Below are 17,636 nucleotides of genomic sequence, written 5' to 3'. Positions count from 1 at the left end.
TACTTCTGTGATTTCATACTCACAGTCGCTATAGAAAGCAGCCCATTGAATATGGGACCCGCTGGTTGCAACCCAGTTAACGTCAACTTGTTCTGCACCATGGCGTACTGTCAGGCTACCCCAGCTGAACTTTGATGGGAGGCTGACCAAAAGAGATCCATTCTAAGATCCAGACCTGGGAGTGTCGACATGAGCCTTGAAGTGGCCAGATGGACTCGAATAGACCCACTCAGATATCGGCATCGACTCTTAAACTTGCAGGCCAGCTGTTCCATTTCCGATTTTATCTTTACATTAAGCTTGTACGACTCAGCAATCAATCCTGTGGCTTGCAAATCGTTTTCCGTATCTGAGAGAATGCTTGGAAGTAAAGTCTGTTCAACATGCTGAATGAGGCCAAAATCCGCTGGATGAATGAAAGCTTGTTGCAAAATCTTTCAAGTCCATTTTTCCCGCTCGCCGGTAAGTTTCATCAAGCATGTCTGCTCGGCCTCTTCCACGATGTAGGATACCAGTTGCAGACTAGCTTTTTAACACGAGATATTTCCTTAGAGTCTCCATCACCCTCGATCGGCAGCGTGACCTTGTTTACTCCACCTTTGTCTTTGGATGTCCAGTAAATATTGATAGGGCTAGGCTGCATTGGCTGGGTCCGAATCCTAGTCCAAGAGATATCTGAATCGTTCTTATCAGTACGGACAGCAATGGTGCCACCGCAAATAAACGATGTCTTGCTTTGCTGAGTGCGGATCAGCTCAGAAAGACGGTTTATCTGTGACATTTGTAACTTTTCCCTTCTGGTTTCGTCTGAAAGTTGACTATTATCTATAATCTATTGACAGATTGATGGTGTTGCACATGTGCTTTTCATACAGGATGAAAGAGAAAGAAGAGTTAAGCTGTCCTCGATAGTGGACATGCGTATTTATATAAAAGACATCAATTCATAATGATACAGTGTCAATTATCCAGTCCCGTTGACTATTCGCCAACAAATATTTCAAATGTTCAATGTTAAAATGACGGATAAAGTCAGAGTGAAGCTGTTAGCGGTTTCGCGACTGTGGTCGAGCCGACTCTTTGCAGAGGTACATAGCCTGAGGTACCGTTGCTATAGCAGTAGCAGCGCCGTGAGCTTTTGATGGATTTGATGTTTATTATGAAGATGAAAAACTATACAGATATTGAGTTTGTAGTTGTCAACTGGTCTGGTCGTGGTTGAACGCAAGTCGTGGTTGCTAAAATTATTAACTACAGTCTGGACCTCTTCAATATTTGAATGAGAGTCGAATTATTATAGATCTAATTGACAAAGGTAAAGGTATGGGAATGTTATGAGATATCCAACTATAGACACGATTTCTACAGCATTGTTCCCTTATTTTGTTGCTTGTCGACCTTGTAGTTCTTCCAAATAGCAACGGCCGGAATGGTCAAGATGGAAAAGCAGACGGCGGCAACTGATTCGTACTTTTGAGTGTAACCCCAGGCATAATTGATGGCATCTCGCGTTGGTGTCCCGACGGGGTAGGTGTACTGAACTAGATATCCGCTGTTATAGATTTCGGTTGCGTTCGACTTGAGTGCGTCGGGCAGCGCAGAGGCAAGAGCGTCGGGGAAGGTGCTGCTGTAGATGGAAGTGCTCACAGCACTTCCGATCGAGCTTCCCAAACTGCTGAACATGAAAATGAGCGAGAGCATCATAGGCACACCCATGCGGTCGGCGGCGGCCATGACAGCCATGTCGTTTCCTATGACAAGAGTCCCGCCAGAGAAAGCAATAAAAATCTGACACATGATCAGGTAGCCGATAGAGCCTTCCTGGCCCCTGAAGTGGATCTGAAGGCCTGCACCGAGCAGGAGCAGGGGAACACCGAAAGCCAGACAAGTGTATTTGAACTGTTTAGTGAAGCGGACAGACAAACCAAAGACTGGTCCCCAGAAACACGACCCCACGTTGTAAATTTGGGTCATATAACCAGTGTCGGCCAAGTTGAGGTTGTACGCAACCATGACGAAGTAGTAGTAATTCAAGTCCCAACAGCTGAAGGAAAGGTTCAAGGCGGCTGCACAAAGGCACGCACCGAGCACGGTACGCTTTTTTAGTAGCTCCCATCGAACAAATTGCACTCGCGCACCGAACCGTTCCCAGGCTGCAAAGACAAAGAATAGCAGGAATCCGATGATAATCATACAGATGAATGCCGCGCTATCGTAGGTGATGCGTCGAGACGACTGCAGACTGAACGGAAGCAAGAAGAGGATGAAGGCAGACATGAGCAGAAAAGCGCCAACAACTGGATAGATATCAGTATTTCTCCATGTTCATTAATATTTGATAGGAAAATGCATACCGTCGAATTCATGCAAGTAGTAAACAAGCGATTGTTTGACGGTGCGACCGCTTGGTTCCTTGTTATAGACGCCTAGTCTCTTGGCCTTGCGCTGATAGAACTTGAAAACAACGGCCAATGGAAGAAACACGAAAGGCATGATGATACTAAACACACCGTAGCCCCATCTCCATCCGCTCGTCTTGACGAACGAAGCGGCAGCCAAGGGGCCCGTAAACGCGGTGCAGATAAATGGAGTATTGACGAAGCCAAAGGCAAAAGCACGGTTTCGCATACCCGACGTGTCTGCGATGAAGACGTCCAGGATTACGTAGAGAGCATCATACCCAATCCAGTAAAGTACGTAACCAGCGGCGTAGCTATCAGGTCCAGTGCAGGAGGCCAGGAGGATAATTCCAATAATATAGACGATGAGCGCAATCACCAAACCTTCACTACGGCCCCACAGATTGAGAACTTTGGCAATAGGTAGTTTTAGCACGCCACCGACGATGGTCGCCAGAATGTTGGCTGTTGCAATAGCCGGGGCGTTCTGGAAGTCGGAATATGCCGTAAAAAGCAGCTGGTTTCCTACCGCTGACTGGAAGGCAAGCATGAAAAAGCAGACCCAAATCCTGCAACAAAGTTAGGTTATGTTTGGAAAAGAAGTGATGCAACTGACCAGGCATAAGTTGCGTAGACAGCCTTCTTGCCCCACACGAGGGCGGATGCTTCAGCTTTTTGAACACCGGCCTCTGCATAGGAAGTAACCTTGTCAGGATTCTGCAGGACCTCCTTTTCATTGCGGGCCTCGAGACTCAAGTTGTCGGAATCGTTGGCGGCGGCGTCCTCGGCGCTCGGGGGTGCTTTCTCGTCAGGAATACCATCTGTAGGCAAGACAGTAGCGCCAACTTGGGACGTATCCCGGTTGTGAACGTTGTCAAGGACCACACCCATATTGTTAGTTGACGCAGGGGCGGTAGACAGGCGCAAAGGTCGCAAAGTCACAAAGCAGAGGCAGAGAAGAGGAACGGGTATGGAGGCACGAGCGGGTTAATATAGACGCTTTCTGTTGCACGGTATCCACCGGGGCAGTCGGCCTATCGGTTCGTCTGGTACGTTTTCCCACGTTGATGGGCAGGGGAAGAACCATGCACGAAAGAAGAAGAAAGGGGAAATGGGGTGTAGCGACAGGCAAAAGACGACAATAAAAGCGCCAAGGCAGTAGGCTCGACAGGCTGCGGATCTGATAACATTGTTGCTAAACCTAAACCGGATCAGATAACGCGTCGGTCGCAGCGGGTTCTGGAAAAGCGCCCGTTCCTGAGAGAATAATCAGATGGGTGGTGAGAGTCGGCTGACGACGCCCCGAGGGATTGCTCGAGGGAAAAGAACGCGACCAGTGATAACAGGGATAACTAACAAGTGGTAACCGTGTCGGCCAGTCACTGTCGCAGTTGCATCCAGTGTCCACTTGGAGTGGAGGCCTCAGCGTAGTGCGAGTCGGAGCGCTGCGCTCGAACTGGAAGGAAAAAATTGCATTTCGGGTTCCCCACTAGCGGGCCATAGGCAGCATCCGGTTATGCCAGCGCACTGCAGCCTCCCAGGAAAATGTCATAACCATGACACAGAGAAGAGCAGAGCAATAGCAGAATAAAACCAGAGAACGAGAGAAGAGGGAGGGACAGATAGAAGCGGAAAGAAGAAGAGGAAGGACCGGCCTCTCCGTGCAACCCTGCCTTAATTGGGCCTAGCTCGTCTGATGACCCCCACGAGCCCTGCGCCGTTACTACTTCGGGACTAGCCCTCTCAGCGGCTTATCTGATTAGATCCAAACCTCATCTTTTTTTCTTTTCTTTTTTTTGTTTCTTTTGTTGGTTTTGCAATGACACTAGTGGCTACTAGCAGCCAGTAACCATCAGTATCGCAATAACAATGACATGGCGAAATTATAATATGGCCGAGAATGCTTCTAGAACATGTCGCCTCAAATCCTGCAGGCTGTAGATTGAACTTCTGGCCTCCGACGTCGGCTGTCTTTCTTTTATTTCTGCCGTTGTGAATAATATATATCTCGCAGAAGCGAAATTGCTACTGCCAAGACCTCAGAAATATCAGCCATGGCTTTTGTGGAGGTTCTGCTGGAGGCAGCAATGCCTGAGGCAGAAAGTCAGGTGATTTCCTCGTTGGCGCTTACGCTTCGATTTCTCTCTGTATCATAGTTCTCTTCTCGAACCTTAGTTTTCTCGCGAATAGACGCCATAAACATGCTTTAGGACTTATCCCTCACAGCTTTCATCAATTGTAAATTCAGAATTTTTCCAACCATTGCGATGGATCGAGTCAATGGCAGAACGACGTGAGCATGCTGGGGAGTAGGTTCATATAAAAGTATTGAATCTTGGCTTGGAGATCTATAACTGGGTTGTCGTTATTGTAATTGCTAACTTTGCATCTAAATCCCCTTTTATATTTAATAACCACGAAGTACTAAGTGTTAAGTGTGAATCGGATTGATCGTCTCAAAGTCGGTCATAACAGTCAAAACGAGACTAATGCCGTTCCAATACCCGAAGCTAAACGGCGGGATCGGTTCCCCGATACAGCTATCCTTGCGCGTATCTCTTCCAAATATAGCCTTCTTACTTTTCTTACTTCTTTCTATCCACGAACTATGTTACATTTTGGAATTCTTCTCTCAAAAGAGACGATCGGCGAAAGCTTAAGCGGGGACTATCGTACGATGCACCTGAAAAGCTTTCATCTTCCAACCGGATTTGGCGAAAGCTCTTGGATGTCGCACAAGCTGCGGGGATTCTGAGACATCGACAAAAGCAAACGACTGAATATCGAACAACTTCTTGACCTTCTAGTCACACAAATGCTGTACGTGGCATTAATGCCCATTAAAGCTCCACCTCGGGCTATGGAAAATGGAACTGGCCCACCTCGGACAGCTAGATCAACATGGATATACCATATTCGAGTTGGGATAGCACGCTACAAATTCACCGCTAAACTGAGTTGATCCTTAAGGATGCATATTCCCGAACATGTTCGGGCTTTTGCATGATCTTCTGGCTCCGTGAATCATGCCAACTTTATCCAGCCTAAGGTATAAGTAGCATGAACTCATCCGACTAATAGGACCCCGGTATGTCGAAGCATCTCTAACTGACGGCAATCATGGTGAACGCGCCATTTACTGCTAAGATGCTTGCATCAATCCGCTTCATGGTATACCTTCTTCTTGTCTGTCTGCCATGGACGATGGGCCTGCGTCAGTTCAGACATGACAGCAATTTCCAACCAGACTATATTCTTCGAGTCGGTGAAGAGACTACATCGGCTGCCTGTCGGACGAGGTTGTCTGCTGTAGTAAACGGTATGCCAAACTAGATACTTCAATATGCCTATGTGTTTCAAAACTAACAACCCTTTGCGGGTTTATAGGAACGACGCCAGGACCAACACTCTATATGAAAGAAAACCAGACTACTTGGGTTAGAGTTTATAATGACTTTCGGTCGGAAAATTTAACTATGGTGAGTGGCAAACTCCTCGGTGCATTTGAAAAAAGCTAATCGGGGTTTTGCTGTTACCAGCATTGGCATGGCTTGAGCCAATCGGTCTCCCCATGGTCAGATGGTACGCCTCAAGCCAGCCAGTGGCCAATTAAGGTAGGACAAATCTTTCATAAATCAGACTTATTGATACTGACATGATTGTTGCTCAAAGGCCCAGCATTTCTTCGACTACGAGATTCGACCACAGATCGGAGAAGCTGGCTCGTATTTCTATCATTCTCATATTGGATTTCAGGCAGTAACCGCCACGGGACCTTTAGTTGTTCATGAAGCGGGTGAAAACTCTCCTTATGATTATGAGAGCGAGAAGATAATCTTCCTGTCCGAACTTTTCAATTGGACAGATGCGACAGTCCAGAAATATCTGACGGCTCCAATTTCGGAGTTTGGATGGTAAGTCACGCTTACCTAACAATACCCATGTCGGTATTATACCTGTCTATGTGCCGAGTATCTGATTGCTTACCCTCTTAGGACTGGAGAAGCAGCATCTATCCTCGTCAACGGAAACGGATACCTCGGCCTCCCTGCCAACGAGACTGAAACATCCAAACCTTGGGCAAAGCCAGACCTATCTGCCGAAAAGCCATGCAGCCCAGAGATAATCGAAGTCGAGCCGGACACGACCTATCGTTTCCGCACCATTGGTGGCGTTTCTCTCAGCCCTCTAGTTCTTGCGTTTGAAGACCATGACAATTTGACAATTATCGCTGCCGATGCAAGGTATACGCAGCCTGCGAGCACAGACCTAATCCAAATAGCATCGGGACAGCGATATGACTTTATTATACATACAAAATCAGAGGAAGAGCTGCAAGATCTAGGTAAAAGCATGTTCTGGATGCAGATCGAGACGCGATATAGAGATCTAAACGACACGTTTTACGCTATCTTGTCGTACAAGACCAACGCGAGTCTAAATACTACGGTACCACCTTCTCCCCCTACCGAAAAGCCTGTTGATATCCCATTTCATAATCAAGACTGGTTAGAATACACCTTACAGCCGCGGGAACCGAATGGCTTTCCAACAGCCGATCAAGTGACTCGGCAAGTGGTCCTGGTTTCGTCGCAAATCATTGCCCAAAGCGGTGCATTCTGGACAGTGAATAATCGCACATGGACGGAGGACAACCAACATGAGGGGGAAAACCCATTCAATGACAGGAACCCATCAGCCGACACCCCTTACCTAGTCGATGTGTACCGGCGCGGAGAGCGTGCCGTACCAAATTATGAGACTGCAGTTCAGAAGCATGGCGGGTGGGATCCCGACCTCAATGTCTATCCAGCCAAGATAGGTGAGGTCATTGATATCATCCTGATCAACGAACCAAACGGTGTATATGGAGGTTTTGATACCCATCCGTGGCATATTCACGGCGACCATGTATACGATCTTGGCTGTGGATCTGGGACGTACAATGCCACTGAGAATGAGGAGCGGTTGAAAGGGTATAATCCGATCCAGAGAGACACTAGTCTTTTATTCAAGTATGTTGATGGAGACGAAGTCGGTGCCGGACACAATTATACTTGCCAAGGATGGAGGGCATGGCGAGTCAAAGTCCAGAACCCTGGGTAAGTAGCATAACCTTCATCTATATAGTCTAATGTGCTGATTGTTACAGTGTTTGGATGATACATTGTCATATCCTTCAACATATGATCATGGGTATGGAAGCTGTTTGGGTGATGGGCAATGCATCTGAGATAACTCGCGGCACGACACCAGAGCTCGTCGAGGGTTATCTTAGTTACGGGGGAAATGCATATGGAAACTCAATATTCGATCCGTTAGTAAGTCACTACTTTGACGATTGATGGTTTTGTTAGATGATGAGGCAAGTTACTATATATCCCTGGGGTATGTTAACTCCATGTATGATTGATTCAATGTGGTGTAATGTATTTCACAAGCGAGCGGCGCACCCCCGATTCCCATATATAACCAACAATTTTGGGCCCTCAATATTTCACCACTTTTACTAGAAAATAATGTCTGAAATTAATATAGAATATAGATTCTACTCTTAATATTATATATGCTTAGTTTTTCAAAATAATTGTTAATGGTTATAAAGATAATTAAGATGCATAAAAAATATACAGAATTACAGCGTAATTTTTTGGAGTAATAATAATTTCTAGGTTAATCTTTTTGATCCTATTAATATTGAAATATATTTTTATTTATAATATACAATAAGTATAAAATAATTTCAGACTATATTTCTAGTAAAAGTGGTGAAATATTGAGGGCCCAAAATTGTTGGTTATATATGGGAATCGGGGGTGCGTCGCTCGCTTGTGAAATACGATATGATATCTGTATTAGAACAAAGATATCTCATTCAAATATAGGATCATTCAACTGCAATATTCTTTAAACAGCTTACCTCCCTTCCAAACATGTGTCACGTTCTGGGGGTCCCCCAGAATACTGATATCATCCAACGGATTACTTGTCACAGCGATGAGATCCGCATCATACCCTTCTTTCAACTGTCCGGATAACGGTGCAAAATGACTTCCTAATGTTTCCGGGCCGGTAGCTGTGCAAGCTTCAATCGCTGCCAAAGGTGTCAGACCAGCCTCGACAGCAAAAGCTAATTCCTTTCCATGTTCGCCGGCAATCCAGTCCGTCCCGAGTGCAATCTTGACCCCATGTTTGACAGCGAGTGCATAAGATTTCTTGTTATGCTCGTCAATCTTCAAAAGCTTTTGGTAGTTGATTGGCGCCCACCCTTTAGGATTTTTTATCCCTTCAACAACAATCAATCTTGTTGCAATAAGTATGGCGCCTTTTTCTTTCATGAGCGCAATTGCTTCTTCGTCCAAATAACTTCCGTGTTCAATGGTTCGCACACCAGCATTGAGTGCGTTGAGAATTCCTTCTTTTCCATGGCAATGAGCCGCAACAATTCTCTTCGTGCGCGCTGCCTCATCAACAATCGCCTTGAGTTCCTCGGGCGAAAACTGCGCGTCTTCAGGGTCGTCCAAAAGACTGCCAACACCGCCGGTAGCACACACTTTAATCAATTTTGCGCCTCGGCGAACCATCAGTCGCACCGTCTTAAGACAATCAGTCATCCCATCACAGACTTGAAATGGACCGCCGTGTCGTCCATTATCGAGGACGGTATCAATCGGCACATTATGAACATCGGCATGCCCACCTGTCATGCTTATCACGCCGACACTGGAATACACATTAGGACCGACGAGGGTCCCCTCTTCAACGGCAGGAGATATCTCCCCAGCATATCCGCCAGTCTCGCGGACGGTCGTGAATCCCGCAAGGAGAGTCCTCTCCAGCTCCTTGGAGACACGCGCTCCGGCAAGAGCAGGCGAAGCAAATATAGCTTCATAAGAACCCCCGCCTTCATCGGGACTGTCGCCAGAATAGTGCATGTGGCAGTCCCACATTCCTGGCATCAACACAGGTACATGGCGAAATTGCACTGTCGTATATTTTGGTGGGATAGAGGACTGCAGGCCAACCCATGCAATTTTCGAGCCATGGATCACGAGAGCACCGTCGGTGATCGGCTCGCCACGACCTGGGATGAGGAGAGACGCCTTGATGCCAAATATTCCATCGGGTGATGCAATAGAGGGTTGAACGGCATGTCTGGGCCTGGAGGGCAGGTCAGAACGAACCTCCTCGCGGGATACAATACGCATGGCAGGAATTAATATTTTCAAGAAACGGCACTCAACACTTCAATGGTTGCACAGATGAAGTTGCAAAGTCGAGGGTTCCAGCATCAATGTAAATGTGAATGTGAATGTTAGTTGGCGTCACTAGAGCCCACGCCTTCCCCAAAACAGAAGGTCGCAGCGGCTCTACCAACAACAAGAACATTGAAGAAAAGAAAAACCAACATCGAGCGCTGATTAATATTCCCTTGCTCTTCAGCCAGGCAGCAGCGCTGGCACTCTTGCTACGAATAGCCCTGACATTTACAGATGCATATCGCCATTATCTGCAGCAATTGATGGCTTCAGCCTCATTGTGGGGTTAACGTTAACCCCACTCGGAGCAAAGTCCGATCGCTGTAGAGAGCTGCATTTGCCGGACTGTATTCAACACTCCATATGAAATGTCTTTATTTGAGTATCGGTCAGAAAGTCTATACCAAAAAACATGGCACACACCCACAATATCCTGCTGTTCCCAGGCGACGGCATCGGCCCTGAAGTGATGGCCGAAGCCGTGAAAATCCTCAACCACGTTGCATCTCTCGCTTCTGTTTCCGCGTCGCACCAGTTTCATTTTCGTTCCGAACTGATCGGTGGCTGCAGCATCGACGAGCATGGCAAATCTGTCACTCCAGAGGTCCTCTCCATTGCACGCGACTGGGCCGATGCGGTTCTCTTCGCTGCTGTCGGGGGCCCCAAATGGGATAGTCAGAGAAGAGGCCTTGACGGGCCCGAAGGCGGCCTCTTGCAGGTTCGGCGTGCATTGGATATCTATGCAAATCTGAGGCCGTGTGCAGCAGATACCCCATCTCCATCCATCTCAAGAGAGTTTAGCCCTTTTAAGCGGGATGTTATCGAAGGTGTAGACTTTGTAGTGGTGAGGGAGAATTGTGGGGGAGCATACTTTGGGAAGAAAATAGAGGATGCTGACTACGGTTTGTTTCTTTTCTTCTCTATGTTGCTGGGGTTAGGTCGTCGGTATTGAAAGGGAGGAGACTAACAGATGATAGCAATGGATGAATGGGGCTATTCGACAGCTGAAATCCAACGTGTCACTCGTATAGCAGCGCAACTGGCTCTTCGACACAATCCCCCGTGGCCAGTTATTTCACTCGATAAAGCGAATGTGCTTGCTTCTTCTCGGCTCTGGCGCAAAGTGTTTGAGCAGACCATGCAAACCGAATTTCCACAGGTCCAATACATGAACCAGCTTGCCGATTCTGCATCGTTGATTCTAGCAATCAACCCCCGCAAACTGAACGGCGTCTTGCTTGCTGATAATACCTTTGGGGATATGATATCCGACCAAGCAGGCAGTATCGTAGGTACATTAGGAGTCCTGCCATCTGCCAGCCTCAACACTCTACCAGGGTTGCCACTAGATGCAGGTAAAAAGCAAAAGGCTTTGTACGAGCCTACCCATGGCTCAGCTCCAGAGTATGTCATTCTGTTGTTCTGAATGTACTTTGCGGCAGACTGATACTGAAACACAATAGCATTGCGGGAAAAAATATTGCTAACCCGACCGCGATGATTCTTTGCGTCGCATTGATGTTCCGATATTCCTTTGACATGGAAAAAGAAGCCAAACAAATAGAGGATGCAGTTAGAAATGTGCTAGAGGCAGGCGTACGGACGGGAGACTTGCGAGGAACAGCGACCACAAAGGAGTTTGGAGATGCCGTTGTTGCAGAACTGGAGAAGATTGCTTCTTAATTCCGAGGTTTGAACACAGTCACCAAGAGTAAATTAACTTTCAAGACGGGTTCTTTAAGGTCCTTGCAATCTCTTATCACAGAATAAAATTGCTATGGATATAGAAGGCTACACATTATACTATACAAACACCATTCAGCATTATTACATATGTGCCTTTGTCCCATCATTCCGCCTTTGAGTGTTTAGCAAAGCCATCTTTCTTTCTATCGGTCAACAATTAATAGGCCTCATCATATAGTTTATTAACTGACCCATTTGCAGGCAGAACATTTGAAGATCTTCATCTCCTCACCATCTACTAGCACAAACTCATCTATCCCTGAATTTCTCCAGTTCTAAACATCCAACTACACAATACCTTCAGTTCAAAACCAAAATGCCACGCCCAGCCCTCCCCAAACCGGGCTTTTCTCTCCTTCGCCTCCACAACACCCAAAACCCTCATCACATCGCAACACTGTCATCTGCAGCAAAGACAAGTCTCATTGACTCGATTGCAGAGGATATTGAAGGATGTGTCTATGTTATAGGCCATTATTGTCAAACCGGTGTGCTTGATACCAACAACACAGTACAATTTGACCAGGTCATACGCAAGATCAAGCATGGAGAGAGGCGTGCGCTACGAAAGACGCTTCAAAGAATGAGATCACTCAAGAAGCAGGCCAAGAAAGCGAAGAAAGGGCTCAGGATGATGAAAAGTTTGATGAAGAAGGATGCGCTACGCAAGGATCAAGAACAAGCACAAACAGGTAGTCAGATGAAGTTGGCTTTAGCCCCTACTGTTACTCAAGGATCTGAGTTGCTGGCCTTTCCTTCCTTCAATAGTGATGTGGGAAATGCGAACAATTCTTCGGATAGTCAACCAACTGCCCCGACTACCACCACATCCGCCGAAGTTCCTGCGGCTCACTGTGGCGAAGAGGCTGTGATTACTGTAAAGGAAATATTGTGGAACGAGACATCGAAGCAGCGTGGAAACGAGGTAGATGATGCCAAACATGTGCAGAATGTACAGACCATGGAGAACAATGATATGGATTGATCCGGCTCATCTTCGGATACTGATTAACAATGGAAGATTAGGAGATTTTTCTAAGATAAAGGGCTTGATCTGAAATTGATTGAATGTATAAGGCTGAATTTGAAATTGTAATATTAGTCAGAAAGTGTCAGTGACATCTGAAGTGGAGTGTTTCCAGTAAACTAGACGGTAGCATAGTAAGCTCGTACGCGGTGTATTATATATCATTAGTCGCGAATATCAAGATAGATGGCGAGAAAATGGCATGGACTGTTACGATCTATTCATTCTTACCTAAGAAAAATGCTCTGGCATCTAGTACTTACCAGAGCACCTGTAGGATGGTTCGGAAAAGAGACTACTTGTACTCAGATTTGAACTGCTCAATGATTCATCCGAGATTGCACGGGCCGAGATCTCGGGCAGGATATTTGCAGCGGTGACATGTGATGTTTCCATGGAAGTAATTTTGGACATAATTTTCTTCCAACAGACATTAATATTGTCAGGGGTCGCCACCTGGATCACATCATTGTCGGCGTCCCGGCTTCACGCGAAAAAAACTCGGCCGTTCGATTTTGCGTGGCAGCTGCACCATTCATATGTAATTAAATCATATGTAATTGGCACTGGGTGAAAACTAGGCTGGTTGTGCCTCGGCAAATCTCCTGGTTGTGATTTGATGCTGATAACGCGGTTGATGATAACATGGATCCACCGGGCTATTCCCGACTCCCGAGCAAAAAGCAGCAGGAAAACGCCAGCAATTCGTTATTCTCTCTCCAAATTGATTTTTTGCTGCTGCAATTGATATAGATTTTTGTTGCCCTATCCGGCCACTGCATAACAGCCTCGTTGCAGCCGCCCAGAACTCACAGCAACCTAGCAACCACCTGTCGGCCGAAAAGCGAAACCGCAGCACACGATGAGCCAGTCCGGCGACTACGACGCTGTGCGCAAAGACATTGTCGCTCAGCTCAAAAAGCCTGATTATGACGATGGCAGCGCCGGTCCGGTATTCGTGCGACTCGCCTGGTAAGCGGACCATTCCTCTTTCCCCTCTTTTTATTCCTTTGTTATTGTGACAGGTAGTTCGCGTGCGGAAGACTGACTTGGGGATTTGAATGCAGGCACTCCGCCGGTACATATGACGTCGCATCCGACACTGGCGGTTCAAACGGTGCTGGCATGCGATACGAAGCAGAGGGAGGAGACCCAGCTAATGCTGGTCTGCAGGTTGCGCGAGCATTCCTTGAGCCCGTGAAAGAACGACACCCGTGGATCACATACTCCGATCTCTGGACATTAGCTGGTGTAGTCGCTGTGAAAGAGATGGGAGGGCCCGACGTCAAGTGGCTTCCTGGCCGAACAGATTTCGTAGACGACAGCAAATTGCCTCCGCGCGGCAGGCTGCCTGACGCCGCCCAAGGCGCTGACCATCTCCGTCACATCTTCTACCGTATGGGATTCAACGACCAAGAGATCGTTGCGTTATCTGGAGCACACAATCTGGGCCGCGGGCACAAGGACCGCAGTGGCTTCGACGGACCATGGGTGAACAATCCCACGCGTTTCTCCAACCAATACTTTCGGTTACTCCTCAACCTCGAGTGGAAACCAACCACGCTGTCAAACGGCGTCAAGCAGTTCAACTACAGCGATCCTGATGCGCCGGCCGACGAAAAGGAAGAGCCATTGATGATGCTGCCCACCGACATGTCGTTGCTCTCGGACTCTTCGTTCCTGCTATGGGTCAAGAAATACGCCGACGACAAGGATCTTTTCTTCCAGCACTTTGCCGATGTCTTTGGCAAGCTGTTGGAGTTAGGCATCAAGCGCGACGACAAGGGCAGCGTGATCAACACCGATAATGTGCGCGGCGGATACGTGTCGGCACCGAAGAAGAGCACTGTTCCAGAGGGACCGCTGAAGTCGGAAGGACAACGGCAGCAGATTGTTGAGCGGGCCAGGTTGTAGGTCTGTTTGTATTTGTTTGTATTTGTTTGTATCTGTTTGTTAGATTGTGTTGCACATGTTAGAATAATAGCAGTTAGAGTAGAATAGAGAATAGACTGGATGGCTGATAGATGGACGACAGTAGATGTAGTTCAGAAGGGAAGGAGAGAAAAGGAGCGAAGGAAGGAGTCTTATTAATGGGCGGGCGCACATTGGCTCGGCAAATGCGGGGAGATCCGGGGTAACTACATACTATTAGAAAATAAACCGTAGGTACCGAGGTAGTATGATGGATTGTGACAATTAATAGTTTGTTTTATATTGATATTAATTAAATGTATTTGCGTATAATTCAATCCTTACGTTCTTTGGTGGCACAAGGTATCATTAATTATATGTACTGTGGTATACTGCTGGTAAGACCATGTAAACAAACCTTATGTACACAACATTTGAAACAAGTAACCATTAAACATTCAAAAATGAATACACGGGCATATATATCTATTGGCCAAAATCCCCCAAATTAGCCTTCTTGGGCTGGAAGGCCTGTCCATATTGCTGCAAGTTAGAGATGGATGATTTTCTCTTCTTGGGCACCACAGCCAACTCAGCTGGAAGCATCGCGGCAGAAGATGGCGCTCGAGGATATGGCATCATTGCAAAGTGCGGGTACACGTCAGGCGAAGGGGCCAGGGTTGGAAAAGACTTGCCAGATGCTGATGTGATATTTTCGCTAAACCCTGAACTCGGAAACGATGAACCATGGTGCTGATGTTGGTTTTCATTCCTTCCTGGTGGTAATACAGAGCTTTCGTATTGTGCCCTGTTGTAAAATGAAGAAGCAGGAAAAGTACCTTTCATGTTAAAAGCAGCAGTTTCTTGAAAGTCTATCTCTATTGAAGGCACTAGGAAATCGCCTCCTTGAAAGGGCCTGTGTCTCATAATGGTCTGAAATCTTTGTCCTTGTGGTACGATGTTGACATTCGACTCCATTCCCCGTACGTGTGCTTGGAACTGATCCCGTCCTAAATCCTGAGGCGCCACAGTGACATTATTCTGCTCGTTGTAATGTCGTACGTTCTGGCCGATATCTCCAGTATTGTTAGTTTCCCCAGCCCCAGATGGAATGACAGAGCTGGTCTGAACATCAGCTTCAGATTCACCAATAAGTCTTAAGTCTTCCTCCATTCTATTTACGTCATCTGTAAAAAATGCCTCCAAGAAAGGATAGTTGTTTGGCTGACCATCAGAACTACAGACACCTGCCTCGAAGGTTCCACTTTGTAAACCATCTCTGGCATTGGCATTGAAATCTGGTATATTGTCGTAGCCGTCTAATTCTACAATCCGAAGAACGTTCGGATAATTGGCAAGTGTGGAATCGGGTATTGATTGAGAAATTAGGGTTTCAGGTGTCGGATCATGAATTTGACTTGTAAAGTGGCCATCATTACTGTACAGAGATGGAGAAGGAGCAGTTTCCCTCTCGTATCTCTGATTCTGTATATTCGTAAATCGAGCAAATTCTTTGTCAAATTCAATACCACCAATTTCAGCCTCACCTATCTGACCCTGTTCCACGTAGTTCTGTACTGCATCGCCATTGGTAGAAGCAAGGGCTGGTCGCCTCGAAGCCCACGGCTCGTGGTGTTGCGTAATCACTATCTCGTTCTGAACAGCATAGCCGATATCTCCTAACACCCCAGATGCCACTACAATATCCATGGAATCCGGGTTTAACACCCTTTCATAGAATAGAACAGGTGGCCACCATTTTGCCGGGATTAACGAACCATCTGGAGCCGGTTTGATATCACCAATAATACGGCCATCCAACAGAAATGGGTCATACATCCGGATGGTGTCTTTCTTCTCACCTAGACCAGAATCTGTCCAATAAACGCGGTACTTGGTATTTGGGTCATTGGTTTCTTTTCGGTCGCAATAAATACCACCAAGCCACCGATAAAGAACATGTTCTTCCTCCCCATTCTTGTCCAGGACTTCAAAATGTATATTGTCACTGGTGTGATTTGTTGGAGCTATGCCAAGCGGTGGGCAAAAGGCCAGCCTCAGGGGCATGTTCCAACGTGAATAAAAACTGTGAACATAATTTTCGCAGTCAGTAGCAGAGCAAGGACGTCGTATCGGAGGAGGCGGGTGTAGACTTTTCTGTAGGAGCTCCTCGATACTGACAGCGTCAGACTGGTCCCGTTGAAACTGGTCGCTTGTAGATAGAAACGATAGCGTTTCCTCTTCATTGACTATCTCGTGGCTGCCACAACGTTCCACGATCTGCTCAGTAAAATGAAATTGTTTTCGCAATAGAGTACTTCTTTTCAAGAGTTGATAAAAACCATGGACATTACTGATAACTCTGTGGAAACCGACTCTTTTTTCCTGCAAATTCGTGCCTGTGTTCAAGGTCTTGTTCCAGTCAGTCTTCACTAGGCTGGCGAACAGTTGGCGAACATTGTCTTCCCGGGTCTCTTCGCTGAGATCAATGTTTGTGAATCCAACACCGAGAAACCTTCCAGCTGTAATAATACAATCCCCTGCAACCCGCAGTCCACGATCCGTTTTCAATGCAGCAGGCCCTTTACCCCACTGTGTAAATTCAGTTCCATCGGTTTGGATTTTGTAATCGTGTTCCACGTCTGACAAAAGATGAACCTTGTCGGTCGGCTGGACGTAGCTGTATCGGCCTCCATCCGGAACGGTCGAGCTACAGTGATCTTGTTGTATTCCTCCGGCAGATGGATGTAGTTCCAGGTCCTTGTAACGCAGTCGGATTAACATTCGCTCTACACCCTCGCGAATGGTTTTCAAATTAGGCGGTTCCTCCTTTGGACATGGGATTTCGGTCTCGCTATTCCGGTCAGGGCTGCTATCTTCAGCCAGCGTTTTCACGACCGGCAATAGACGCTGCTGCTCCCATGCTTCTTCACCTTCTGGTACATTAGGATAGTGACGACTAACAGGCGCTTTGTTCAATCGTTTCAAGATCTCCGGTTTCAACAGTCGAGGGCCTGTGTCACGAGCAACATCCCGAAATTCGGCCTCGGTTTTCAAGCGATGTCGCGGATCCTGATTATACAATAATTTTCTAAATGCAGCTCCTCTATCATTTCCAGTTCTAGGAGAATGGTGATTAATCCCCCAGAAATGAAACCTCATCAAAGCGACCCCATCGGGCATCTCTGGCTTTCGGCCGCACAAGAAATTATACCTGAAATTCGGAGGTGGATCATCAAGGTCATCCAATTGAATTATTTGCTCTTCAATTTCTGGAGGCTTGGAATAATCTCC

The 17,636-nt window shown here is 46.8% G+C and overlaps 8 protein-coding genes across 8 annotated transcripts; 4 read left to right on the top strand and 4 right to left on the bottom strand.

The window, feature by feature from the left end:
* Window positions 1–472: 472 nt before the first annotated feature.
* On the bottom strand, window positions 473–903 carry BGW36DRAFT_443084 (uncharacterized protein; the record flags this gene model as incomplete). The annotated part of the gene is made up of 1 exon (XM_046221600.1): window positions 473–903. Exon 1 carries the CDS (start codon window positions 779–781, stop codon window positions 473–475), a length of 309 nt encoding a protein of 102 aa, XP_046076105.1. The 5' UTR covers window positions 782–903.
* Window positions 904–1,362: 459 nt separating this feature from the next.
* Window positions 1,363–3,290, bottom strand: BGW36DRAFT_287036 (putative siderochrome-iron transporter; the record flags this gene model as incomplete). Its single annotated transcript, XM_046210473.1, has 3 exons — window positions 1,363–2,297; window positions 2,355–2,968; window positions 3,016–3,290. The coding sequence occupies 3 exons, from the start codon at window positions 3,288–3,290 to the stop codon at window positions 1,363–1,365; spliced, it is 1,824 nt and encodes a 607-aa protein (XP_046076104.1).
* A 2,256-nt stretch (window positions 3,291–5,546) lies between these two features.
* On the top strand, window positions 5,547–7,744 carry BGW36DRAFT_288594 (putative multi-copper oxidase; the record flags this gene model as incomplete). Its single annotated transcript, XM_046210594.1, has 6 exons — window positions 5,547–5,718; window positions 5,787–5,878; window positions 5,939–6,013; window positions 6,072–6,313; window positions 6,395–7,501; window positions 7,552–7,744. The coding sequence occupies 6 exons, from the start codon at window positions 5,547–5,549 to the stop codon at window positions 7,742–7,744; spliced, it is 1,881 nt and encodes a 626-aa protein (XP_046076103.1).
* Window positions 7,745–8,290: 546 nt separating this feature from the next.
* BGW36DRAFT_393531 (uncharacterized protein) lies at window positions 8,291–9,607 on the bottom strand (the record flags this gene model as incomplete). Its single annotated transcript, XM_046217821.1, has 2 exons — window positions 8,291–9,502; window positions 9,584–9,607. 2 exons carry the CDS (start codon window positions 9,605–9,607, stop codon window positions 8,291–8,293), a joined length of 1,236 nt encoding a protein of 411 aa, XP_046076102.1.
* Window positions 9,608–9,699: 92 nt separating this feature from the next.
* On the top strand, window positions 9,700–11,531 carry BGW36DRAFT_82539 (Isopropylmalate dehydrogenase-like domain-containing protein). The gene is made up of 3 exons (XM_046222618.1): window positions 9,700–10,560; window positions 10,636–11,062; window positions 11,122–11,531. Exons 1-3 carry the CDS (start codon window positions 10,071–10,073, stop codon window positions 11,339–11,341), a joined length of 1,137 nt encoding a protein of 378 aa, XP_046076101.1. The 5' UTR covers window positions 9,700–10,070; the 3' UTR covers window positions 11,342–11,531.
* Window positions 11,532–11,720: 189 nt separating this feature from the next.
* On the top strand, window positions 11,721–12,389 carry BGW36DRAFT_354515 (uncharacterized protein; the record flags this gene model as incomplete). The annotated part of the gene is made up of 1 exon (XM_046213531.1): window positions 11,721–12,389. The coding sequence occupies one exon, from the start codon at window positions 11,721–11,723 to the stop codon at window positions 12,387–12,389; it is 669 nt and encodes a 222-aa protein (XP_046076100.1).
* Window positions 12,390–13,052: 663 nt separating this feature from the next.
* On the top strand, window positions 13,053–14,382 carry BGW36DRAFT_82556 (putative cytochrome c peroxidase). The gene is made up of 2 exons (XM_046222619.1): window positions 13,053–13,403; window positions 13,499–14,382. The coding sequence occupies exons 1-2, from the start codon at window positions 13,294–13,296 to the stop codon at window positions 14,343–14,345; spliced, it is 957 nt and encodes a 318-aa protein (XP_046076099.1). The 5' UTR covers window positions 13,053–13,293; the 3' UTR covers window positions 14,346–14,382.
* A 347-nt stretch (window positions 14,383–14,729) lies between these two features.
* Window positions 14,730–16,847, bottom strand: BGW36DRAFT_368790 (uncharacterized protein). The gene has a single exon (XM_046215028.1). It carries the CDS (start codon window positions 16,407–16,409, stop codon window positions 14,829–14,831), a length of 1,581 nt encoding a protein of 526 aa, XP_046076098.1. The 5' UTR covers window positions 16,410–16,847; the 3' UTR covers window positions 14,730–14,828.
* Window positions 16,848–17,636: the final 789 nt, after the last annotated feature.

Source organism: Talaromyces proteolyticus (assembly GCF_021365285.1).
Source record: "Talaromyces proteolyticus strain PMI_201 chromosome Unknown BGW36scaffold_2, whole genome shotgun sequence".
Taxonomy (NCBI): Eukaryota; Fungi; Ascomycota; class Eurotiomycetes; order Eurotiales; family Trichocomaceae; genus Talaromyces; species Talaromyces proteolyticus.
Note: the sequence above shows the minus strand (reverse complement) of the source record. Positions and strands in the feature narration are given on the sequence as shown.

What these genes read in the sequence shown, in the direction of transcription:
- BGW36DRAFT_368790 (XM_046215028.1), bottom strand. Translation starts at nt 16,409, where the DNA reads ATGCCCCTGAGGCTGGCCTTTTGCCCACCGCTTGGCATAGCTCCAACA.
- BGW36DRAFT_82556 (XM_046222619.1), top strand. Translation starts at nt 13,294, where the DNA reads ATGAGCCAGTCCGGCGACTACGACGCTGTGCGCAAAGACATTGTCGCT. An exon ending in GTATTCGTGCGACTCGCCTG is followed by an intron (nt 13,404 to 13,498) that starts GTAAGCGGACCA and finishes ATTTGAATGCAG; the next exon opens with GCACTCCGCCGGTACATATG.
- BGW36DRAFT_82539 (XM_046222618.1), top strand. Translation starts at nt 10,071, where the DNA reads ATGGCACACACCCACAATATCCTGCTGTTCCCAGGCGACGGCATCGGC. An exon ending in AATAGAGGATGCTGACTACG is followed by an intron (nt 10,561 to 10,635) that starts GTTTGTTTCTTT and finishes AACAGATGATAG; the next exon opens with CAATGGATGAATGGGGCTAT. An exon ending in ACCCATGGCTCAGCTCCAGA is followed by an intron (nt 11,063 to 11,121) that starts GTATGTCATTCT and finishes GAAACACAATAG; the next exon opens with CATTGCGGGAAAAAATATTG.